Below are 25,252 nucleotides of genomic sequence, written 5' to 3'. Positions count from 1 at the left end.
CGCCTCAGCACCCTCACAGGGAAGAACCTCTTCCCTCTGGGAGGTTAAAGCCATTCCCCTTATCCTGTCACTTCCAGTTTCTATACCCCTGCTGCTTCTCCCTGTCTGTCTAACCTCCTACCGGCTCCAGCTGTGTCTGCGTCCTGCCCCGGGCTGTTGGTCACCCCTTCCCCAGCTCTAACTGACAGCTGGTGGCCTTGCTACCGTTTTCCACAGTGGTGTTATGAGGTGCTGAGGCTCCCTGTGTCAGCATTGGTGTTATTTTTGGCACTCCGCTTCAGGCTGAGATTCTCATATTTTGGCTTGAAAGTCTAGCTCCTGCCTTTTAACTTGGAAGAGGAGAAGGGCAGGATTCAAATCTGAAGGTTTCAGTCACCTGAAAGAGCCTAGAAAGACAGCATATTTTATCACTTAAACACCATATTTCCCACTATATAAAAAGCTTCTGTTCCTTCTCCCATCTGCTTGTACATTCCTGTGAGGGGTCTGAAACCAGGGATTGCCTTGGATTTGCCTGCGACGGACTGTGAGTTGCCCCATTGACACTCTGCAGCCCTCATTGAAGTGGGAGGCTGCAGCAGAGGGGAGGTGGTGAGCACAAGCTGTTGAGTTCTTCTGGCTCCTTGTCCTTCACATCTGATAACGTATGTCACTTTGGTAAGGTGCCTTGTACCTATTTGCTCTTCCCTGTTGCTCCCCCCCTCATATAGCAGACTCCATGCTAAATGGTGAATGTTGTAGAAAGCAAAATGTCTGGAGAGGAAGGTTTTCATCATCAAACCTCAGAGATAGAGCAATGGCTTTACCAGTCCCTGTAGGATGGCTCTGCAGTGGTACCAATGGTGCAGGAGGGGATGTTCCAGCTCTGCAGTGAAGGGCTGCTAGACACAGTGACTTGCAACCAGTGATGCCCACACCGGTCACTAACCAAGGCTCACCTAGCTGCTCTAAGCTGCCTTTTCTTCCAAGCAGGCACAGAGCTAGTGCTGTCCTGGGAGTGGATGCCCTGCCTTGGGAGCAGCTGGTCTGTGTCAGTCTGTGTAGGGTGATGGCCAGAAAAAAGCTTACTTTGCAGAGGGAGTTCCTGGGTCTGTGATGTTTCAAATGTCTGTAGGCTTTAAAACTGATCATGGTATATAGATGCTATGCAGTTGGGTGTATGCTCTTGGGCTGGTTGCATGCAGTTAGGTGTAGCAGTGTCTGAGCTTATGAGAAATCTTAGTGTTGGAGACTCTCAGGTTGTTGTTCCATTGGAATGAAGTACTTGTTGAGAAATGGTTTGGGATTAAGGAGTAAAGAACTGGTTTGTGCTGGTAAACAAAAGCTGAGATATGAGGTACGCCATGCTTGTCCTGTGGCTCTAGATGCATAACACAGAATGAGTGTGCTGAGATTTCCACAGAGGAGTCTAGGATGCTTTTAACCACAGTTACTGGAGTCACAATTATGTTTGTCTGGAGTGGTTTGATTTTCCTCTGATGAGTGGAAAGCTTTCACTGATGAGTCCTAGTTCATGCTAAAGATGTTCCATGGTAAGGGTGGGAGCAGGAGAGGAGGGGAGGTGATATGATCCAGTCAAAAATGGTGGCAGAAATCGATGTTAATTTCTGAAAGAACTCTCACTTCTAATTTCTTTTGTCTATTTAAGCCAGTGAAAAAAAAGAAGATAAAACGCGAGGTTAAGATTCTGGAGAATCTACGTGGTGGCACCAACATCATTAATCTGGTTGACACTGTCAAGGATCCAGTGGTAGGTGCCCATGTATTGCCTTCCCACCAGCTGCAAGCACGAGAAGCTGCCCCTTGGCTCCAGCTCTCAGCTTGGGTTAGGTGCTGCCTGTGCCTTTGTGCAGCCGGGGGTGAGCGGTGTCCAGCTCATCAGGGTCTCCTGAGGTGGGTTGGTTTGCATGGGCTCATGTTCCTCTCCACGTTCCCCAGATTCTTTTACACCCCTTATGTGAGTTTTCCATGACGGCAGAAGTTTTGTAGCCCTATAAATGTTCTGTAAGAAAGCAGAGCCTGTGGCCTTCCAACTTCTGTCTGGCATCTGGAAATATCCCCTTGGGCAATTGGATATTAAGCACTTTTCATCCTTCTGGTTGCTGTCCTGCCCAGTGACTAGAGGTCATAGAATCATAGAATAGTTAGGGTTGGAAAGGACCTTAAGATCATCGAGTTCCAACCCCCCTGCCATGGGCAGGGACACCTCGCTCTAAACCATATTACCCAAGGCCTCATCCAACCTGGCCTTGAACACTGCCAGGGATGAAGCATTCACAGCCTCCCTGGACAACCTATTCCAGTGCCTCACCACCCTAACAGGAAAGAATTTCCTCCTTATATCCAATCTAAACTTCCCCTGTTTAAGTTTTAACCCATTACCCCTTGTCCTACCACCACAGTCCCTAATGAAGAGTCCATCCCCAGCATCCCTATATGCCCCCTTCAGATACTGGAAGGCTGCAATGAGGTCTCCACGCAGCCTTCTCTTCTCCAGGCTGAACAGCCCCAATTTTCTCAGCCTGTCTTCATATGGGAGGTGCTCCAGTCCCCTGATCATTCTCGTGGCCCTCCTCTGGACTTGTTCCAACAGATCCATGTCCTTTTTATGTTGAGGACACCAGAACTGCACACAATACTCCAAGTGAGGTCTCACAAGAGCAGAATAGAGGGGCAGGATCACTTCCTTTGACCTGCTGGTCACACTCCTTTTGATGCAGCCTAGGATACGGTTGGCTTTCTGGGCTGCAAGCGCACACTGCTGGCTCATGTTCATTTTCTCATCGACCAGCACCCCCAAGTCCTTCTCCGCAGGGCTGCTCTGAATCTCTTCTCTGTCCAGCCTGTAGCTGTGTCTGGGATTGCTACGACCCAGGCAGTTTTAAACCATGACTTTCTTTCTCTTTTGCAGTCAAAGACCCCTGCTCTGGTGTTTGAATACATCAACAACACAGATTTTAAGGTGAGTCTGCCTGAGTGTGGTGGGGGAACCCATTTCTGTTGAGTGCTGTGATCTTGGGCTGCCAGTTACTCCTTGAGAACTGTGGGGGGAGTTTGGAGTTTTCACCTATTTCAGCTTCACCTTCCTTTCTCCCTGTAAATTAGAAATCTGTAATCAGGCTCTAGATGAGAAGAAATAGAAAGTTGAATCTCCTCCCAACTTGGAGGAGTAAGTTCAACAAGTTAGATATTTTTACTCCCCTCTCAATTTAGTAATTGATTGATTGATTGATGGCTTGGCTTTGCGAGCGAAGATTTGGGAAGGGCTTTAACCACGCTTGCTACAAGCACGATGACCAAGGGCAAGTGGGATATGCAAATCTGTGAAAAAGGGTGCTGAGGCAATCAGGAGGTGTCCGATGACGACACTCAACTCCTGAGCTGACTCGAGCTGTCCATGCGCTGCCCACATGCAACGTTGGATCTTGCAGCTTCCCATGCACCTTGTCACCTACCGTTTTGACCCTCGCTCGTCTATACAGACAAGTGAGAACAAGCCCTTCCTGTGCTATATATTCAGCCCAAATTAATCCCTTTGCTGTGGTTCTTTATTTACAGCAGTGCAGTTAATGGAGTAGGTGACACCAGTTTGTGCTGGAATCTTTCAGACCTGGGGACTGTGGGGTGCAGAGGCTGGAGAGAACATCTCCCACTGCCCATGGGCCTGGTAGCAGGGGACTGAGCAGCCTTGAATACATCTGAAGAGCTTTTCTGCTTGCCTGAGCCTGCAGCATATTACATGGCTCTTCAGATTTCTGGGGAGCTCTAAGGGGTATTATTCCCTCCCAAAATGAAGTGGGTCCTTCTCTGAGTGTAGCTACCACTGCCTGTGTGACTGAAATGCTTCTGGCTGACAGCAGTGAGCTGAACCACACAAGAAATATCTAATTAGCAGCTACACCTATTTTAACATTATCTTTGCTTCCCCCATGCAAGTGGAGTGGTAAGTAGTAACTTGAGGCTGATGACCAACGGGGACTCTGAACTGCAAAATGCAGGGCTAGGTGTCCATGGTAGGTCAGCTGTCCCAGACATGCTGTTGCATTAGAAACAGCTCTATGGGTTTGCAGCAGATCATTTCTAGGCTTTTAGGAGCAAGCCTGGCTCCTCAAGGAATCCCAGATTCACAGCTGTGCAAGTCCAAGACAGAAAGTATTGATGCTTCTGATGTTGATTGGTACAAATCAGGAATAACTTGTCTTGGGAATGCAGGCATGTTCCCCAGGGCAGACAGTATGGCCGTTCATGCTCAGAGCTTATTTGTAACCTCAATTTCACTAGCTACATATGGGACGTGTGGGTTATTGGAGCTACACTCCCATGGGATCCGCTGCCTCTTTTGGGTAGGTTCCTGGGGCTACAGCTAACTGGCAGATTACTGAGTGTAATTACAGATTACAGAGGGTACCTGTGGATGTCTTCCATAGAGGCTCCCAAGCTGTCTCTTCCCGTGCTCCATCCATCACCAGCTTTCCTCCACCACAGGTCTTTGTGGCACCATCAGCACAGAGGTACCTTCAGTGGGGTTAGGGGTCCCAGCTCATGTCTGCCAGGTTGAGGTGGCACTGTGGTCCTTGCAACAGGAACTTTGGGGAGAAACAGGGCCTTGCTGGAGCATTTTTGTCAGTTTTATGGCTTTTATCCTCTTTTTTCATGAAATCTCTGCAGGTTTCTTCTGGAGGTAGGGGAAATGAAAAGTCCCAGGGCCTTGTGTTCTGCCACCTCCCCTCTGCCCGCAGTAGCCTTGCTGGGTTCAGCAGTTCTGGCCCCTCCACTTGCAGCATGACTGCTGAGGCAGCTCCAGTGCTGGTGGTCCTAGCTGGAAGAGCACCACATGGCTCTCAATCTGGTCTTGTTCAAGAGAGGTGACTCTTGAGGGGGGGAATGCTGCTGGGAGCTGAGCTTCCACTGGAGCTTTGCTCTGGAGCCCCAGCAGCATCCCCATCTCTGTGACCTTTTCTCCATCCACATGCTCCACTCTCTACCACATGACGCTGAAAGTGCCATAAGGCTGCCTGTGGAATAGGCTTGTGACCCTGGCAGTCCCTGCCCAGGCCCAGCTGCTCCTTGCCTCAGTTTCCCTACCAACAAATCCCATAAGAAGACCTCCCACATGGAGGTGCTTCCAGCTTGCATTGGTGCTCGTTGCAGGTAGAGAGTGTAAAACCCCATCCCCACCCCTTCACATGACCCTTCAGCTCCAGGCTTCCCTGTCACTACATAGGGTTACCTGGATCTGTCCCAGGGCCTGGGACCACAGGTCCCTGACTGTCCACTCTGCTCTGGATATGGAGATGTGAGGAAAGAAAGGCTCCAGCCAGAGGATAAAAAGGAGCTTCTACTTTTGCACCAGTGATGACAGTTCCATACGCTGCTGCTGGCATTGGCCATGCCATGGAAAATTACCCGGCTCTGCTGGTGCAGGAGTCAGTCCGTGCATGGGGGAAGGAGGGGGTACAAAATGGGGATGGCTGGGGTGTGTGCTTGGGAAACACACCAAATGGCTGGGGTGGAGGGATCCAGCACCCAGCCAGGAGGCTTAAAATAGCATCTCCTGATGCCTGTTTGGCCCCTGTGGTCACCATGGGCTGTGGATGAGGGGGTGAATAGCCCTGGGATGGCAAACTCTTTTTCATCCCACCAGCCCACAGTGGTGGGGCAGAGGCTTGGGTCTGGTGAGCAGCACTGTGCTTCTGGCAGCCATTTGTGACCTAATTTACCCCGCAGCATCCAACTGCTTCCTCCTGCTTCTGGCTCTCATCCCTTTGGAGCTGGTGGCTCCCAGGCTGCTCGGGCTTTCCAGGAGCCTGGCCAGGAGTCCCTGTGCTGCTGGGGAAGCTGGTGTCTGGCTGGTGGAACCCCAGCCCTGAGTAGAAGGGGAGGATGGTGCAGAGCTCTGCTGGTCCCCTCAGACCCACTTGCTTTGGTGGGCTGAGTTCAGGGTATTGCCTGATGGCCAGCCTTGAGCCTGTGTCCATCACCACCCAACTGCTTTGGTATGTGGTGGGAATCTGGCCCCAGCCCCATAGCAAAGCCCAGTTGAGAGAGACCAAGGGGGTTGGCTGTGGCAGCACTTGATGCTGTGGAGCATCCCCTGTGTTTGACATATCCCCAACATGATCGTCCCTCTGGCACAAGGGACGGGACATCCCTCAGACACCTGTAGCCCAACTTCTGCATCATCACCCACATCTCTGTGCAAGAGGGCTCTTCAGGTCCTTGGGAAGTGCTGGTGCCACAGCATCAGGGTACATGACTAAATGCCAGGAGATGACACAAATCTGCAGGCAGCACCCCCAAACCCCTAGCAAGGTCCTGGGGAGTCCCTGTCCAGGGCTATTACCTCCCTGATGCCATCTCTGGAGCCAGACCTTTGACTGGCTTCGTGTTTCATGGCTGAGCTAAAGCACGGGGAAAGCCATGTGGAAAACGCCACGTTGACCCACATTAAAAGTGCAATGAAAAATAACGTAGAAAATTCTGTGCTGTAGAACTCCTTTGCTTCCCTTTAATCACACAGTTCAGGGTGCAAAAGGCTCCATGTGAAGGTGGTTTCTGAACCCCCACATGGGGTGACACCCCAGTCCTTCCAGCTTAGAGTACACAGAGATTTTGCTCTTCCAAAATCCTAATTAATCATGCGATTATCTCAGGCACAGGGCTCTGCTCCTTTGGCAAGGCAGCCTTCTAAAAGCTGTCATTTGATAAAGTCGGACTTCATGTGGAGAAGTGTCCTGGGTTCAGTAGTAGCAGTCATTTTGTTCCTTCTTAGTAGCTGGTGCAGTGCTGTGGTTTTGACTTTAGTCTGAGAACGATGATAACAGCGATGATGTTTTCAGTTGTTGCTAAGGAATGTTTACTCTGATCAAGGACTTTTAGTCTCATGCTCTGCCAGGGAGAAGGGGAAGTCGGGAGGAAGAAGAGACAGGACGCCTGATCCAAACTAGCCAAAGGGGTATTCCATACCACAACATGTCATGTCCAGTATAGAAACTGGGGGCAGTTACCTGGAAGGCCCAGGTCGCTGCTCGGGTCGGGCTGGGTCTCAGCGGGTGGTGAGCGGTTGTATTCTCTCTCCTTGTTATTTCCCTTATCATTATTATTGGTGGCAGCAGCAGTGGTTTGTGTTATACCTTAGTTACTGGACTGTTCTTATCTCAACCCGTGAGAGTTACATTCTTTCAATTCTCCTCCCCATCTCTCCAGCAGTGGGGGGGGGGGGGGAAGGCGGGGCAGAGGGAAGAAGAGGGAGAGTAAGTGGCTGCATGCTTCTGAGTTACTGGCTGGGCTTAAACTATGACAAGAAGATAAATCCCCAGTGTGAAGAATCATTTATTCCCACAGAAATCCCTGGCATTTGGAGGAGGAGGAGGTTTAAATTTGCACAGCATCAGTAAGATTTTAATCCAACCCTGTCTAATCCCTCACCAATTCAGAGGAAACCCCTTGGCTGATGGACACACAGAAGGGTAGCCCTGAAGGCAGGGAAGATCTGAGCCCATTGAAGTGTTGGGCTGGCTCCTAGTTGAGAGATTCAAGGCTCCCTGTGCTCCCTGACATCTCTCTGAGCTGGGAAGATGAACAGAGACTGGATACAGAGCTCCTGGTGACTCAGTGGGAGAGGCTGAAGTCAGCTGAAAACTGGCTGCCATCCAAAACGCCTGGGACAAGCTGTTTAAACAGATGTAACAGGGATGGAGATGGATATCTGTATCAGCAGATGCTCCTCCAGCCCCTCAGAAGGTGTTTGTAGGATGAGCTGCCCGTGGCCATTCTCAAGGCACCCCGTGGCCCAGCAGTGAAAGGTGCTGTGAAGCACAGAGCTGTGTTGGCCACTGCAGTTGGCCAAGGGGTAATGAGGTTGAGGTCTGGAGTACCTGTGGGCACCTGCTGCCATCCTGGGAATTTAAGGTTGGGGGCAAACCTGGATGTCTGGATGAGGGTGGTGCTAACAAGACCCTGGTTCAACCTCCCTTGTAATACCAGCACTGCTCCCATGGGTGGTGGTTACAAGGAATGCCAAGAAAACCCTTTCCAGGGCTAGCCTAGGTCCACTGCTGGCTGGTCCCCAGGACCTCCAGAGGTTGTCTCCAAGATCCCTACCCTCTTGCAGCATCTTGCATGGACCTTGCAGGATCTTGCAGTGTAGGAAAACTTGAGCTTCACACAACCTACAAGAAGCCTTGGAAAACCAACGTTGACAAATAAATAGCACTGAAAGGCAGGATGGAGCAGCAGCAAGCCCTGACTCATGCATTCTGCCTTTGCAAGGAAGATATGGAATGTTTTCCTTGGACTCCCCTGGAAGATATGCCCAGCAGGGAAGAGGAGCAAGTGCTAGCCTGGACACTAGACCACAGCCCTGCTCCTGGGAGCAGCCCCTGTGGGTTGATGGGGAAACATCCCATTGAAGGCAGGTGATGGGGTCCTCAGTGATTCTGCATGGGAATGTTTTGGGAAGGGCCAGTTCTGAATGGCGTGTCTTGTGCAGTTGCCCAAAGGAGATTGTGAATGCTCCATCCCTGGCAGTGTTCAAGGCCAGGTTGCACACAAGGGCTTGGAGCAAGCTGCTCTAGTGGAAGGTGTCCCTGCCCGTGGCAGGGGGTTGGAACTGAATGAGCTTTAAGGGCCCTTCCAACCCAAACCAGTCTGGGATTCTGTGATTCTGTGATTCTATGACCTTGGGAGTTGAGGCTGTTATATCCCCAACTGTGGAAAACATGAATTAAAGCAGTACTAAGAAAGTACAGAAGAAGGAACAGTGGCAGGATGGGCTTGCCCAGCATGGAGGCAAGTCGGAATTAGCCCTTGCTCTAGGGGCAGGCTGGTGCCCTCTGTCCTTGCTGGACAAGCTGTCCCAATTCAGAAAAAAGCCTTGCTTCATATCCTGCCACCTTGGGAGCCCCAGGCTCCTTTAGAAACTTGGGCACCCTTACAAGGGTGGTGGGCAAACCTCCTCAAACTGGCTGCCCTGCAGAGCTGGTGGCCCCTGACAATGCAGGATCATAGCCAGGACAGAGGGGGCAACCACCAGCATCCGTACCTCACACAGAAGATGAGGGTCCTGCATCTTCCCTACTGTGGGACCAGCACTCTCCAACCACCCCCACGGTGGTGTTCACAGCCACTGGTTTTGCCTGACCTAAATGGCCACCCCACAGCCTCCTGCTCTACCCCAAATAGCTGCCACCCCAGCATCAAATATGTGGGGGATCATCACTCCTCCAGTATGGCCTCCACTCCTGGGTGGTACTTCAGACACCATGGTTATCACCATCCTCACTCCCTGGCACCCCCCAGACCATCATGACCCTACTGTGGGGACCTTCATTGCACAGGTCCATCTTCTCCTGGCACCACCTGGGATCCTTGACCATGACCAACCTATGCTCAGGGGAACCTGCACCCCCCTGCTCCAGAGGACACCCAGGTGCCTTGTCATCCTTACTCTTGTTTCTGGGTGCTCTCAGCTCCTTTGTCCTACATGCCCCCACTCCCCAGACTCCCTAGATCTCTTGGCCATAATCATAGAATCATAGAATCACAGAATGGTTTGGGTTGGAAAGGACCTTAAGATCATCAAGTTCCAATCCCCCTGCCATGGGCAGGGACACCTCGCTCTAAACCATGTCACCCAAGGCTCTGCCCAGACTGACCTTGAACATTGCCAGGGATGGAGCATTCACAACTTCCTTGGGCGACCCATTCCAGTGCCTCACCACCCTCACAATAAAGAACTTCCTTATATCCAATCTAAACTTCCCCTGTTTAAGTTTGAACCTGTTACCCCTTGTCCTATCAGTACAGTCCCTAATGAAGAGTCCATCCCCAGCATCCCTATAGGCCCCCTTCAGATACTGGAAGGCTGCTATGAGGTCTCCACGCAGCCTTCTCTTCTCCAGGCTGAACAGCCCCAATTTTCTCAGCCTGTCTTCATATGGGAGGTGCTCCAGTCCCCTGATCATCCTCGTGGCCCTCCTCTGGACTTGTTCCAACAGTTCCATGTCCTTTCTATGTTGAGGACACCAGAGCTGCACACAATACTCCAGGCGAGGTCTCACGAGAGCAGAGCAGAGGGGCAGGATCACCTCCTTTGACCTGCTGGTCACACTCCTTTTGATGCAGCCCAGGATACGGTTGGCTTTCTGGGCTGCGAGCGCACGCTGAAGCCATCTCATGCTCATTTTCTCATCGACCAGCACCCCCAAGTCCTTCTCCACGGGGCTGCTCTGAATCTGTTTGCTGTGCAACCTGTAGCTGTGAAATGACTCTGTTCTAGGTAACACAGATCCCTTCTTGTCCTGGAATCCTCCCTGGGCACCTTGATCATCACTATCCCCTGCTCTCAGGGACCCCACAGAACCCCCAGGCGTGCCTCCATACCTGAGTCTTGGGAATGCAGGCATGTTCCCCAGGGCAGACAGTATGGCTGTTCATGCTCAGAGCTTATTTGTAACCTCAATTTCACTAGCTACATATGGGACGTGTGGGTTATTGGAGCTACACTCCCATGGGATTCGCTGCCTCTTTTGGGTAGGTTCCTGGGGCTACAGCTAACTGGCAGATTACTGAGTGTAATTACAGATTACAGAGGGTACCTGTGGATGTCTTCCATAGAGGCTCCCAAGCTGTCTCTTCCCATGTTCTGAAGTGCCCTTGCCAAGCAGAAAACACATAGAATAGGTGAGATGACTTGTGTTGGATGTCTTGGCTTGCCATATACCTCTATACATGAAGTAGCTGTAGAGCACCCAGCTCCAGTCATTGCCCACTCTGCTCCACTGTCCTGATCTCCCTGAGCAGCCAAATTCTGCTGCAGTTAAGTGCCTGTGCCTCTCACTGGCAGATCGCCTTCAGGGTTCATGGGGGTTTCCCAGGGCAGCTTGTGTACAGCAGGTTGCTGACTGCTTTACAGTATTGTGGTTTTCTCTGTCCTGTTGGCAGTAGTTGCTCACAAGCTTAGTTGTCTCCAGTCCAGCAGTTTTTTTCCTTCAATGTTACTATTTTTTGTTTACTGTTAATATCTTCACCCCTTTGCCCATTCGGATGGCAGGACATTGTTTATGTCTGGGAACCTGGGAAAACAGCTGCTGGGTTTCCTTAGCTCTCCAGAAGCTATGGCTCTGTGGGGCCTAAGCAATGGCTGTGGATGATTCTGGATCAGAAGCACCAGCTTGTATTACACATGATTTGTCTATTTTTAAATGGCAGTATAAAAAGCAGATTTATGAGATATCTCCCCAGAGCTGATCACAATTTTTTTAAGTTGCCTGGCTGGGTCCTTGTCATGATTTAAGCTATAAGCTCAGCCAGTAACTCAGAACCCCACAGCCGCTCACTCACTTCCCCCTTCTTCCCCCTGCTCCTGGAGGGATGGGGAGGAGAATGGAAAAAATGTAACTCCCATGGGTTGAGATAAGAATATTTCAGTAACTAAGTATAACACAAACCCTGTACTGCTACCACCACCAATAATAATGATAAGGGAAATAACAAGGGGAGAGAACATAAAACTAAAAAGGGAAGGGAAACCCCCCCCCAGTAAACCCGAGTGATGCTTAATACAATTGCTCACCACCCACTGACTGATACCCAGCCCAACCGGAGCAGCAACCTGGGCCTTCTGGGTGACTCCCCCTAGTTTATATGCTGGGCATGACGTGCTGTGGTATGGAATACCTCTTTGGCTAGTTTGGGTCAGGTGTCCTGTGTCTGCTTCCTCCCGGCTTCCCCTCCTCCCTGGCAGAGCATGAGACTGAAAAGCCCTTGATCGGAGTAAGCATTACTTAACACACCGATGTTTTTAGTTTTTGCTATCAGCACTGTTCTCAGGCTAAAGTCGAAACCACAGCACTGCACCAGCTACTAGGATGGAGAAAAATAACTGTTACTGCTAAACCCAGGACAGTCCTGTCTGAAAGTGATGGCTCTGTACTTGCAGGGATGATGCTGATCATCCTTAGAACTAAACTAGTTCTAGGGATGATCAGTTCCATCCTTGGAACTAGACTACATGTGTATGCTGCTGCCTGAGGACTGCAGCTTGTGTACAGGGCTAGTGCTTCTCTTCAGACCTGCTGTATTACTTGTCATCTGGTAGCACTCAAGCTATCCCACAGTCATCTGCTTTAAATGAGAGCTGCACTGCAGGGCTTTGCAGTCAACTGAGTGAAATTAAATCCGTGAAATTAAATGTTTTTTGCTAATTGGTTTCAAACCAATGAGATGCCTGTCCTTCAACCACCAACAGCTCTCTTGTTTTGTGTAGTCTGTGAGCATACCTGGTACTGCACCTTCCATTGCTCCAAAAGGGAAATTCCCTCAGGAAAGAAGGGGACAGAACCAGGCCTTCAGCAGTTTTGGGTTGGGTTTGCTGTTTTGATCTTAAAACACACTAACAAGTTTGCAGCTGAAGAAGAGATGGGCAAAAAAGGTGAGTGATGAAAGGTTGTTTCAGGATGTTCAGCCTGTTGGAAGTTGTGAGGACAGCAGGTTTTTTATTCAAATCTTCCACGCTACCTTTTGATGCAGCCCAGGATACGGTTGGCTTTCTAGGCTGCGAGCTCACACTGAAACTGGCTCATGTTCATTTTCTCACCGACCAACACCCCCAAGTCCTTCTCCGCAGGGCTGCTCTGAATCTCTTCTCTGCCCAGCCTGCAGCTGTGCCTGGGATTGCTCCGACCCAGGTGTAGGACCTTGCACTTGGCATGGTTAAACTTCATAAGGTTGGCATCAGCCCACCTCACAATCATGTCAAGGTCCCTCTGGATGGCATTCCTTCCCTCCAGCGTATCAACTGAACCACACAGGTTGGTGTCATCAGCAAACTTGCTGAGGGCGCACTCAATCCCGCTGTCTATGTCAGCGACGAAGATGTTAAACAAGACCGGTCCCAACACTGATCCCTGAGGGACACCACTCGTAACTGGCCTCCAGCCAGACATTGAGCCATTGACCACAACTCTTTGTGTGCGTCCATCCAGCCAGTTCTTTATCCACCGAGCGGTCCATTCATCAAATTGATGTTTCTCCAATTTAGAGACAAGAATGTCGTGTGGGACAGTGTCAAACGCTTTGCACAAAGCCAGGTAGATGACATCAATTGCTGTACCGCTGTCCATCAGTTCTGTAGCCCCATCATTGAAGGCCACCAAATTGGTCAGGCAGGATTTCCCCTTAGTGAAGCCATGCTGGCTGTCACCAAGCACCTTGTTGGTTTTAATGTGCCTTAGCATGCCTTCCAGGAGAATCTCCTCCAAGATTTTGCCAGGCACAGAAATGAGACTGACTGGTCTGTAATTCCCTTGGTATTCCTTTTGTTTGTTCCCCATGCTACGGGCATTTGTATAGAGGCATCTGATCCAAGCTCTAAATGAAGCCGGCTCATTGGCTGGAGTAGCTGGAATATATCTACATTGCTCTGTGCATTTATTATAGGTGTTGGCAACTGACTGGGTGTGTTGGGATGGAATGATGCACCGCTTCCCCAACACATCTAGTTTAAAGCTTCCTTGACCAGTCTGGCAAGCCTCCTACCAAAACCACTCTTTGTCAGAGCAGCTCCACCAGGCCCCACTAGACCTGGCCTCCCAAATTGAGTCCCGTGTTCTAAATACCCAAACCCCTGACTATGACACCACCCGTTTAATCATTTATTAACCTGGCCAAGTCTCCTAGCCTTTTTAGGGTCCTCCCCTTTATCCTGGAAAATTGACGAAAAGACAGTCTGAGCTCCAGAGCCCCTAACCAACTCTCCCAGGGCTCTGTAGTCCTTCTTTATGTCCCCCAGGCTACTGCTATCTATATCCTTAGCACCCACATGTATCACTAGAAGTGGGTAATAGTCAGTGGGACTTACTAGAGCAGTCAGCCTCTCTGCAACATCCCTGATCCGTGCCCCTGGTACGCAACACACCTCCCTCGAGACTGGGTCCCGCAGACAGATGGGTGCCTCTGTGCCTTTCAAAGTAGAGTCCCCTACTACTATGACCCACTAGTTTTTCCTGGTGGCACCAGTAATGATCTTTACATCAGCTGGTTATTCATGTCGCAAGGTGTGTGTTACCTTGTTAGCCCCCTGCAGAACTGTGAAGCAGTTCTGGGTGGGGACATCAGATTTAGAAAGAAGTCCCTTGCTTTTAATTGTCCTCTTCCTCCTTTTTTTGTTACTAGCTCCCAGCTTCCTGGGTTAATGCCCTCTTTTCCTGCATGAACTTGAGGCCCCTGCACAGTTTGGGCCTGGAGCAAGCAGTCCTGCTTCCTCTCAGCTTCCCTGGCATCTTTTAGTCTATTGACAGTATCCTGCAGCTTCTCACCTCAGCATTTGACTGGCAACAGTCTATGATAACCTGTTTAAATCTACCATTGTACCTCCTGGCTCCACCCCCTGTGAGTCCCTGCTCACTGCTGGCTCCTGGGCAAGCCCTGTCCAGGACTTAAGGCTCCCTTGGTGTTTCTCGCCACTCTGAGTTGAGGCTCCTGGACACTGAGCTTCTCCCCGCTCAGGTGTTGAAGGTGTCCTCTCTTGAGCTACTCACCTCAGCAATTGACTCAGTTGCTAAGTTACATGGTGTGTGCCAAAATATCACCAAAATATCACCAAAAGCTGGAGAGTAGAGGCTGCCTGTGGGTGAGTTTGGCCTTTCCTCTTGCTCTGTATGGCAAAAGGAGACCAACCCACACCTCCCGATGCCTTGTGTTTGTGTGCTGGCAACTACCTGGGCAGATGTTTGAGTTGGGTCTGAGTGATGCCCACAGTGATGTTTCTGATAATTTTCTGATAGAGCCAGCTGCAAGAGCAGAGCATGGGACATGTCTGTAAAGGAGGTATCTTCTCTGCCCTGTTAGGCTGGGCAAAGGGGTTTTGGAGCCCACTGTCAGCCTTGGGGCAGCTGCTGTGTGGGACCTACTTGCAGTGGAAACCTTGGTTCTGTCGTTCAGAGCCTTGTGCATTCAGGACTGTATCCTGCAACACATGGAGCCTGGGTGTTGCTAATCACACTGCACAGTGCACAGGTCAGAGGTGCTGGGTTTCACAGACAGGTCTTCCATGGAGTTCTGTTTAAAGCTGGTTCCTCAACGTCTGCCTCTGCTAAAGGCTGTGAGTCAAAGAAGCGACTGCATTGTAGGCCTGGGAAGAAAGGCATCGGTGAGCTTCCTTCCATCCCTCCCTGCTTGCAGGTAGCAAGAGGCAGAGGAGACAGGGAATGGGGAAAATGGGGTCTGGCCTTGTTCTGCCACTGCCTCTCCAGCCCTCCTCCTTCCTTAGGTGCATTGGTGTTGCCAGGTGAAGTTGAACAGGGTGTTGATTCCCAAAAAGACATGTTTTAAGCATGTGTCCCTCTCATAGTGTTTGTTACCCAAGCAAGCCATTTAAACAAAGTCCTGGAAGGGCTCAGTTGTCCTCTGCTGGCTGTGGGTCATGCACCACAGCCACACACAACCAGGTCAAAAATCTATCCCTGCTGTAGCTTGTGGCTATGTCTTTTTTGCTCCCTGCTCACTTGCTTCAGTGGGTTGCTCAGAAGCATTAGGATCATCCTAGCTTATGAGGATACAGTGCAGCTTGTGGCCTGGAGGCTGGTAAAGCTCTGTGTGTGTAAGTGATGCTTGTGTGTTGTCAAATGATTTCCCAGAGCAATACTGGGTGGGGGTGGGGGGCTGTTTGGAGCTGGCCCAAGGTAAGGCAGGATCCTGAGGATCTCAGCATGGGCCTGGGGGGATCCAGGGCTAGAGCTGCTTTCTTGGAATGTGAATTTCAATCCCCTGCTCTGGGATTTTTCCTGAAGCTGCCAAGTGGTGCCATGATCACAGAATCCCAAGGGTTGGAAGGGACCTCAAGAGATCTGGCTCCAGTTCTGATGCAGTCGGTGATTTGACTGAGCTGTGGGATGATCCTTGTCTGTTAGGAAGGGCAGAGAGGTCTGGTCCTGCTTCAGCCCTGTGACTGTCTCACCTTGCCCTGTGTGAGAGCACAGTCCCCAGGGGTCAGGCTGGCACTGCTGCCAGTGACAGAGCAGACAGCAAACCTGGAGCCAGTTATGACTTGGCGTGGGAGCAGCAGGGTGATGAGGTCTCCAGTGACAGTGCTGGTGGCATGGTGCAGGTTAAATTGTTTGAGTAGCTGCAGGAGGACACAGAGCAGAGGAGGGTAGCAAATGTGTGCTGGCATCAAGCATGTCCCTGAGACTCTGAGCTGAGCTCTCCTTGGCCCCACAAGCATTCCTGTGCTGTTGAGTTGCATTAGCCTTTATTCTGGGATAGAGGGGAGCCTCTGAGGCTGTCTCTGCCTTTTGTGTTTCCCCACCCTATGCTCCTTTAGGTTAATGTTTTCCTCTTCCCTGCCCCACCTTGAGCACTTGGAAACCTTGCCCATGTGTTCCCAACCTGCCTCCTCTGAATGAAGTTACAGATGTTGTCAAGTCACCGTGGTGACTTTGCATGTGAACTGAGAGTTGAGATCATCTGTGCCAACCCATTGTGCTCTAAAGGGCATGCTCTTTCCTCCTTGAACAGGCAGTCTGCCTGTCTCCTGCTGGAAAGAAGTCATGGCAGGGCTGAATGATTCCAGTAGTATTTCATGGGGGCTCTTGCATCCTATCTGGATTCCCTAGTGTGTTGCCCTGACAGGTCTGAGACCAGGACAAGCCCTTGGGAGCAGCAGCATTCACAAGGGATCTGTAATGGGGTCAGTGATAGGAGGCAGGTGGGGTACAGGACATAAAATTAATCTAAATCTCTTGTATTTATTAATCTCAAGTATTTATTTTTGTTTCTCTTTTTTTTCTTCCTCCCTCCCCAAATTTGTTTTAGCAACTGTACCAGATCCTGACAGACTATGATATTCGGTTTTATATGTATGAGCTGCTGAAGGTGAGTGGCTTTGCATGTGGAAGTCTGGATGGGGACACCAGGAATGAGAGAGGTAGTGGCAGGCCACATGGGACACTGCTACTAAACAGTTGCCTCTCATGTTCAGTGCAGAATCCATGTCTGGGAAGGTTTGGGAAGAGATCTGGTTATCTAGCTTGTTGCTGTGAGGTATTGCAGCTGAACTGGGAACCTTTGGTCACTTCCAAAAGTGTCTGATTCTCTGGGGTCTGTTTTTTCCCTGTGGAGCATTTGTGATTATTAGATACCAGGTAGATCTGTGCTTGGTCCCTGTGTTTCTAGCACTGTTAGGCTGCTATGAGGAAAATCAATTCCCTCCCAGCCAGACCCAGTACAAACATTGGGAGGTATTTGCAGGGCTGGGGAACTGGGGACTCTTCAGCATGCTGAGGAGAGCAGGAGGGATTGCCACCTCCAGGCTTGCTTCTGCTGCAGTATTCAAATAGAAGGTGTCTTCTGCCCACTTGATCTTTAGACCCCTGCATCTCTGGGTGAGGGATCTAGGACACTTCAAGCCCAAGTTGTGGTCACAGAACCCCCATGAATGTGGTCTTGGAGAATGAAGCTTCTAGTTGTGCTGGCTGTTATGTGTTGATATAACACTGGTGTTTTCCTTTGAGACCTCCCAGCCAAGGCTTTCCCTGCCCCTCTGATGAAGGGGGCAGGAATTTAGGGTGCCCTAAATACTTCCTCTTGACTAGCCTGGTTTACACCTCCCCATGGAAATGCTCATGGAGTCACATGGCAGATCTGAGATCTGATGCACTGCCCCTCTGGGGTCTGCAGCCACAGGCCATGGGAGGCAGCAAGATATAGGGAGAGCTTACAGGTTTCAGCTGATCCCAAGGTTGTTCTGTGCTGACCTGCTGGAGCAGCATCTGGGTTGTGTCAGGTCCCAGTAGGGCCTCAGGACTTTGGGCTGGCACTTTGCAGGCCCCCTGCCTCTGGAAATGTGTAGGACAGGCTAGGCTTCATGACTGCAGGTTTGTGCTTCAGGGCTTCATGACTGCAGGTTTCCTGCAATACATCTAGTGGCCTTGAAGAAGGCTTTCTTCTCTCCAGTCTTAAGCTTGCTGCACCTGCCTACAAGGGAAAGACCTTCCTACTGAGGGCAGCCCTGGATTAGAGTGTGAAGGATGGTGAGGTTTAGATGATCCAGCCTTGAGACAAGCAAGACACTAGAACAGCTTCATCCCTGAAAGCAGTCTGTCCGACCTGTTACAGATTTCCTGTACTGGAGATCCCAGGACTGCCATTTGCTGTGACTCCTGTTGGCTGTGAGGCCATGTGTCAGTGCAGGGGTATTCCTGAGGCCTTGCTGTGATGGAAGCTGCTGCCTCCTCTGCTTCCTGCTGCAGCTGGGGCCCAAGGACAACATTACATCCCTGCCACTGATGTCTTGGATATTGAATGACTGCAGGCTGTACCCTCCTTCCGTGCTGCTGGAGGTCTTGGAGCATCTGATAGATGTTGATAGACAGGCATCCCTTCCCCTTGGAGATGGGAAAACAACATTCTCGCCCCTTTGCTCAATGTAACAGCTGCAGGAGGGTGAATGGCACAAGGTCATGGAGCTGGAGAGCTCGTGTACTCCTGCCTTCAAGCTTTAGGTAGCTTTGCTCGCCCTCACATGCCACACTTGCCTTTTGTAAGTGCAGGTTTGTCTTAAATGAGCAGGGCAGAGGTGACTTTCTAGCTTAAGTGTGTTTTGGGACACAGGTGGAAAGCAGCACTTGAAGGCCATAAAGTCTATGTATGTAAGAATCATCCTTTTCTGGGGAATAGAGCAGAACCTAGGAAGCACAGTGCTCACCAGGCTGGAGCACTGGGATGCCTCTCTGCATTGTGTTCTTCAGACTGTGCAGGGAGCACAGTTCCAGGATCTGGGACTGCAGTAGGACACAAGGTCTTGCTTCCAGCTTGTAAATTCCTCACATACAGCATAAGAGGTGAAGATGCCAGTTTCTCATGCCCAGGTTGCAGTACTTGCCGTGCACAGGGCAGGCGTGCCCCTGCCTGAGAACTGACTGTTCTACTGCTGTGCCCATGGTTACAGACTTGTCTAATGTATGTGCTTGTGTGTGACAGGCCCTGGATTACTGTCACAGCATGGGGATCATGCACAGGGATGTCAAACCCCACAACGTCATGATAGACCACCAGCAGAAAAAGGTACTGTGGCATCAGGGCTTACAAGCAGGGGGTTTCCAGGGAAACTGGAAACTCTGCCATCTCTGTACCCATAGCCTGAGCAGCTGGACTTACCCTTGTAACCTTTCTTTACCACCTCCCCTCCACTGTTCCACTGCAGGAGATGGCCAAAGTCCCACTGGAGAGCACCACAGTGGGAGTCCATAGCTTAGAGGTTGTTCTTCACCCCAGCCAAGCACGCTGGGTTTCTTTGCTGAGAGGAGCAGGTCTGGGCCATCAGTCTCCAGCTGGGGAGGCTGCAGAGACCCTGGGCAGAAGGAGGGTGGCCTTGTCTGAAATACATGTGAATGTTTTTTCCCTAGGGAACATAAGCTCCTTCTATAGTACTGTGGTGGCTGTACAGGCAAGGTGAGGTTTACGAGGGGGAAATCTCTTCCTAGACCTGCTGTCCTTCAGTAATTCAGCAGGATGTTCATCTCTGGACTGTGAAGGAGATGGTCTGGCTTGCAGGATGTAGTGGGCCCCCTCCTACTTTGTTTCTTGCTTTCAGTCCCCAGTTAAGATGAACTCTGCCTTTGGGCCAGCCCCTCTAAACAGCAGGATAAGACTGTGAATAGGCTTTTGCCTGTTCCCTGGTGCACAGGGACCTGTCTGCTGTGGCTGCTGGTGCTGGTGAGGACCCAGTTGCCTGGCAGTACCAGTGTGCTTGGACTCAGGCAGAGGAGCTCTCAAAGCTGGGCTTTTCCCCAGCAGCTGGTTATGGGGGAAGAGACTGACCAGAGCTCTAAGAGCACCTCCTGTCCTCAGAGCACCTCCCTGCATCCCAGACTCCACGTGAGCATCACAGCATTGAGAGGGTTGGCCAGTGCAGCTTCACCTAAGTGGCTCGTCCTGGGGCTTCTGACTCTGTGTCTCTTTATTGCATGTTCAGCTGCGGCTCATAGACTGGGGTTTGGCCGAATTCTACCACCCAGCTCAGGAATACAATGTCCGTGTGGCCTCTAGGTACTTCAAAGGACCAGAGCTGCTTGTGGACTACCAAGTAAGAGTCTGCCTCCTCCTTGCTAGCCAGTGATACCACTTGCGGCTGCACTTTGGCCACATTTGGGGTGTTTGATTGTGTCTGCCAGGGCATTGCCTGGGCTGTAAAGAGGCTGGCTGTGAAGTGAAAAGTCTGAGGTTGCCTGTGCAGCTGGGGAACTGGGCTGTGGTGAGCATGCCTCTTCTCACAGCTTCTCCTTTTTTCCCTCAGATGTATGACTACAGCTTAGACATGTGGAGTTTAGGTTGTATGCTGGCAAGCATGATCTTCCGAAAGGAGCCTTTCTTCCACGGCCAGGACAATTATGACCAAGTAAAGACTTTGCTACCTAGCTTATTCCATGAGATGTTTGTCACCACCTCATCTCTGTGTGTACAGTGGGGAGGTTCTGGGGATCAGACCACCAGGCTGGGAGGATGTTGCTGTGTGCTTAGTTAAGCCATATGGGATTATGCTTCACTGGCTTCTGTAGGAGACTTGTTTTCTGCACATGTTGCAAAAACAAGTTTCAAGGGACATATTCCTTCCATCTGGGATGTTTCCAGAAGGAGAGCTCCTTAGATTTGGGTAGCTCTGCCTCTGCAAAAGAGTGGTGGCCTGTCCTGCTCCCTCTCAACATGCCTTTTGTTCCAGCTGGTTCGCATCGCAAAGGTCCTGGGCACAGATGAACTGTATGGGTATCTCAAGAAATACCACATAGAACTGGACCCACACTTCAATGATATCCTGGGCCAGTAAGTGGAGAAGTGAAATGCTGCCTTTTTTCTTTGTGACACAGAGGTAAACAGATGTCCATCCCCTTGAAGGACTCTCAGAAAAGGCCTGCTTTGATCTTCAGGGTCATAGTGCTGCTTGCAGGCCTCTGTCTGGCTGCTCATGTCATCTTAGGAGGTCACTGAAATGCAGACTCTTTGCTTTTGCCTCTCCCATGATCCATGAGCTATCCCCTGTTTCTTCCTTCTCCTGCTCATTGACATTCTAGAAGTGGAGATATAGACACTGGAGGTGAGTGCAGGCTGAGGGGCTAAACATCTCCCAGATGAGGTTTCTGGAAAGGACAAGAGGTGAGTGGCATAGCAAGGACAGCTCCCAACAAGCTGGCTGGCAAGCCAGAGCACTTCTGGTCCCAAGGGTATCACCCTGCCTGCTGCATCCTGTTGTCTAGGCCCTGTAGGCAGAAGGGAATGTGCAATATTGGGCCTTTCCCAGGTGTAGGACATCCACACAACAGTATACATAAAGAGGGCTTTCCCACTTTGGCAAGTGCTTGCTGAGCAGTAGCTTGTGCAGGGAAGAGCTGTAGCAGAGTCTGTTGTAGCTCTGTCTTCTCAGAGGTGGACAGTGGCAGGGCTGTGCTGGTGGGATCTGGGCAGTGACTGCTGGTCCCTTTGTAGGCATTCCCGGAAGCGCTGGGAGAACTTCATTCACAGCGAGAACAGACACCTGATCAGTCCTGAAGTTCTAGACCTCCTGGACAAACTCCTGAGATATGACCATCAACAGAGGCTGACCGCCAAGGAGGCAATGGACCACCCCTATTTCTGTGAGTGGGGAGAAGCCAGGATGGAGAGTGGGGCAAATTCCAGCTCCCCACTCTGTGAAAGCCTTGGCAGCTCTGTGGGTTTTGAGGGCAGTTCTCTGGAAGGGTTTGCCAGGATGGAGCTTCCGCTTTATTAAATGCTGTTTCCCCTTCCTGCCTGGTCCTGGTCTCCTGCAGATCCAGTGGTGAAGGAGCAGTCCCAGCCCAGCTCAGAAAATGCTGTGCTCTCCAGTGGCCTGACAACAACACGATGAAGTCTGGAAAACAACATTTAATTCAAGATGTTTACAAATAAAAGCAAAACTTTTGGTTACACAGTGAAGGGAAAAGAACCAAGGACACCACCCCCCCATCCCCCTTCCCCTCCCCTTTATACTTGGCAGAAATCTAACGGGGGGGGGGGGGTGGTGGTGTCATAAACCTCAGTTCCTGTCTGGTGGTTGTGGCTAATGTAACTCTAAACATGTGATACCAAAACCCTGGGCAGATGGTCTTGCAAGAGCTAAACATGTAGTGATAACCCCAGGGCTCAACACAACTGATTCTGGTTCGCATCTCTACGGATCCTTCTCCTCCTTCTCAGTCCAGCCTTCCCTAGCACACTGGTGGGGACAAATTGGTCCTTCCACCATCAGCCCTTAACATGCCTCTTTCTTAACATGCCTTTCTGACTTGTAGACTGGAACCAAATTCAGGCTGGAGGTCAGCAGGTGCAACTCTTGTTTGGTGGTCCAAGTCCTACTGCTCACTCTGGGCTTGAATTTGGCCCTTGAATTCCAGTTTCAGCTGTTGAATACTGGGGTGGTTGGGGGGAGGTTCAACAAAAAACAGCCCCACAAACCCAGCAGCATCTCAGGATTGGTTTGGAGCATTAAAATGAAGGTGCTGATCCATGTTTCTGGGAAGAGGTGAGATCCCCTCTCCAGGTATGTTTGACAAAGGCTTTCTCTGAGAGGAAACTCAATAGACCTGCTTTGGAAACTTGTGAATGTGAGGGCTACTCTCGAGGCCAGAGAGAGGAGGGACTGTCCAGGCATTCCCACTGAGCTCAGGAAAATCAGTGTTGCAAGATTTCTTGCGCTAGGTGTGCAACCACGTACCTCATGACGTGCCTGCCATGAAAATTCATGCCAGAGCACTGCTCTGGAGCAGTTCAGCATTGTAGGATGGAGGAGTGGAGAGAGGAGGCTAGGGAGGGAGAAGGATCAGCAAGCAGCAGCGTGGTCTGTTGGGGAGGGGGTTGTGCAGCTACTGATCCAGGACCTGGGATCCCACCTCCTGTTTTAATTAATCCAGCCATTTGTTGAATTCTGGGGTGCCAATCCTGTTGCAGGGAGTGGGGGGTTCATCTTGTGGGTACTTTCATCAGATCCCTCGATGGCTTTATAGCCACACAGTTCACAGTTGCCTCCTCTACTTGTTCTGTGACTTCATCAAGTGGTTCTGGTGACACTTAAACCTAGAAGCTGGAGAGTGTTTTCTCACCAGCACCTAAACACAGAATTTCCTTTTGCAGCATTGGCGAAAGAGTTGATTTCTTTAATAAGGTTACAATGTTTCTATTTCACACAACTGTTTACATTCCATATTTCAATAAAGTTTTATTGGCATCGATAGCAGGTCAATCCATTTGTATAATTCACCAAAATAAATATCTATATGTCTGAATGTCTGCAGTCTCCAGTCTATGGGATAGCCAGAAGGAGTGAGAGCTGAAGGCATGGCCTCCTCGAGGAGGTCAGGTTGTCTCTTCCAGGCCCTCTTGCCTGAGTATTTTGGCATCACTTAGTCTTTGGTTGCAGTTTTTCATGCTATCAGCTCTGAGGGTTTCACTTTGTCAGGTTGTCTCTCCTTGCGTGGGGCCACAGAGGAGGTGCAAGGGTTTGGGGTCGGCTCTTGTGGTGCGTTGGACTGCAGCAGCCAGTGCCTGAGGTCCCAGTCTCGGTCTCTGTTCCATGGCTACTCAGATGAGAAGTCACTGGCACATGGCTGGAAACTGGGGGCCTTTCCATGTGCAGACCCTCATGATTGTCTCCTCTCAGCCTGGGTGGATGGCTCTTTCTGAAGAAGTGGTGAGCAGGGAGTAGCTCTTTCCTTCCATCTCAGGCTGTGACTGGTGCAGGAGCTCAGTCAGTTGTCAGTGTCTGGGCTGAGGAACAGCTCTGGTGCTGCCATCCTACAGGACCCTCACTGACATGAATTCTCCTGCAGATGCTGCTGAAGGCTTTGGTGCTTCCAGCCCTGTCCTTCCATCTCCCACCCCTTACAGGCTGCTAGGCCTGAGGGCATGGAGTGCCCTTAAGTTGTGCTAATGCTAGTGGGGTTGGTTTGGGGTTTTAACATCAATTTCTGAACTGATTTTAAATGTGTATTGAATTGCTTCATTGAGGAGAGGCAAGATCAGGTGTTTCTCATGGCCTGTCCAAGTTGCTGTGGGGAAAAGTTGTTTTCCAGCTCTTGTGTGTTGTGATTCGGAGAAAACTCCAGGAACAAACTTGCCAACAAAGTTTTCAAGCTGACAAGCAGGTATTCTTTATTGCGGCGCCGGGAGACAAGGGGGATAACTCATCCTAACTTGTGTCCCCGTATTGCTATACAAGCCATCCTTATATAGTCCCTGGGCATACATACATATTCATGAGGCTACGTATGGATTACATCATTTTCCAGAGAGTTCCCCGCATGCGTACAGAATCGTGGTGGTGGTCTCTGAGGGTCGTTTACTTCTTCCAACAATCTTCATCACTTCTGGCAGCCTTTGAAGCACACGCAGTAGATGCTCATACCAGTTTAATTGTTTCGTTAGCACCAGAGACATAATAATTCTCCTATCCTCCTACTTATCAGTTAGTTTAACTGTAGCCCATCCTGGACACCTGCAGTTCCCAGATACTCCTTATCCCTGTGTCCTGTTCTTCTAGACTGTTTTTCTTAAAACTAGGCCAACTATAACGATTTATCTTGTGAGAATTCTCAGTATGTTCTCTAGCTGTACTCTATTTTTTTCCTCTATGTATCATACACCTCCGTAATTTTCCATTGCTACTGTTACAAAGCCGTCAAACTTAACATTACTTAAAACTACTTATAAAGGTTTCTATATCCCATTTTGTGATTTTGTGCCCCTTTGTCTCAGTTGGCATTCCCAGCTTCTGGAGAGTCGAGGCAGAAGAGGCATGGGGGAGAAGGGATTCAGCGTGGGAATTATGACTAGGTGAAAAACATTTATTGTTGTATACAGGTGCTTGACAGTGTCCAAACCTGATGGTGGAGTTTCATGGTGGTGCTTCAAGAAGTCTCAGTTCTGTAAACTTGAGTAAGCAAATCTTTCATGGTACCCTCAAGCAGAGGAAGAGATGCTCCTTCCAGCCAGTGGAATGAGTAAATGGCTTTCCCTGCTTGCAGTAACCAAAGAGGCTGGAACAACCTTCCCCATATCTCCCCACATCCGACCTCAGCTCTAGGGTAGGATGAGCTTCAACAGACCCATCCTGGAGGGAGACACAGGAGCTGAGTTTGTGTAGCCTGGGACTGGGGACCCCGAGGGCAGTATGGACACTTGGTTGCAGTTCAGGTTGGTTCCTCTTCACACCCAGAACTTGGAGCAGGAAACCCTGCTCTCTTCT

The 25,252-nt window shown here is 50.4% G+C and overlaps 1 protein-coding gene across 2 annotated transcripts; it reads left to right on the top strand.

The window, feature by feature from the left end:
* Positions 1 to 1,572: 1,572 nt before the first annotated feature.
* Positions 1,573 to 23,294, top strand: LOC133216815 (casein kinase II subunit alpha'-like). Of its 2 annotated transcripts, XM_061361834.1 has the most exons (9): positions 1,576 to 1,750; positions 2,912 to 2,962; positions 16,816 to 16,875; positions 18,982 to 19,065; positions 19,976 to 20,086; positions 20,297 to 20,398; positions 20,720 to 20,820; positions 21,481 to 21,629; positions 21,804 to 23,294. In XM_061361834.1, the coding sequence occupies exons 1-9, from the start codon at positions 1,598 to 1,600 to the stop codon at positions 21,878 to 21,880; spliced, it is 888 nt and encodes a 295-aa protein (XP_061217818.1). In that variant the 5' UTR covers positions 1,576 to 1,597; the 3' UTR covers positions 21,881 to 23,294. The 2 variants fall into 2 exon arrangements, with proteins under 2 accessions (XP_061217819.1, XP_061217818.1); XM_061361835.1 differs by lacking the exon at positions 18,982 to 19,065 and having other exon boundaries at positions 1,573 to 1,750.
* Positions 23,295 to 25,252: the final 1,958 nt, after the last annotated feature.

The sequence above is a fragment of the Neopsephotus bourkii genome, unplaced genomic scaffold, assembly GCF_033783945.1.
Source record: "Neopsephotus bourkii isolate Nb327-2 ecotype Australia unplaced genomic scaffold, CSIRO-AGI_Nbou_v1 NB_1065, whole genome shotgun sequence".
Taxonomy (NCBI): Eukaryota; Metazoa; Chordata; class Aves; order Psittaciformes; family Psittacidae; genus Neopsephotus; species Neopsephotus bourkii.
Note: the sequence above shows the minus strand (reverse complement) of the source record. Positions and strands in the feature narration are given on the sequence as shown.

Coding starts and splice junctions, on each gene's coding strand:
- LOC133216815 (XM_061361834.1), top strand. CDS start 1,598: ATGTTAATTTCTGAAAGAACTCTCACTTCTAATTTCTTTTGTCTATTT. Junction 19,066..19,975: donor TAGACCACCAGCAGAAAAAG/GTACTGTGGCAT, acceptor TTGCATGTTCAG/CTGCGGCTCATAGACTGGGG. Junction 20,399..20,719: donor GCCAGGACAATTATGACCAA/GTAAAGACTTTG, acceptor CTTTTGTTCCAG/CTGGTTCGCATCGCAAAGGT.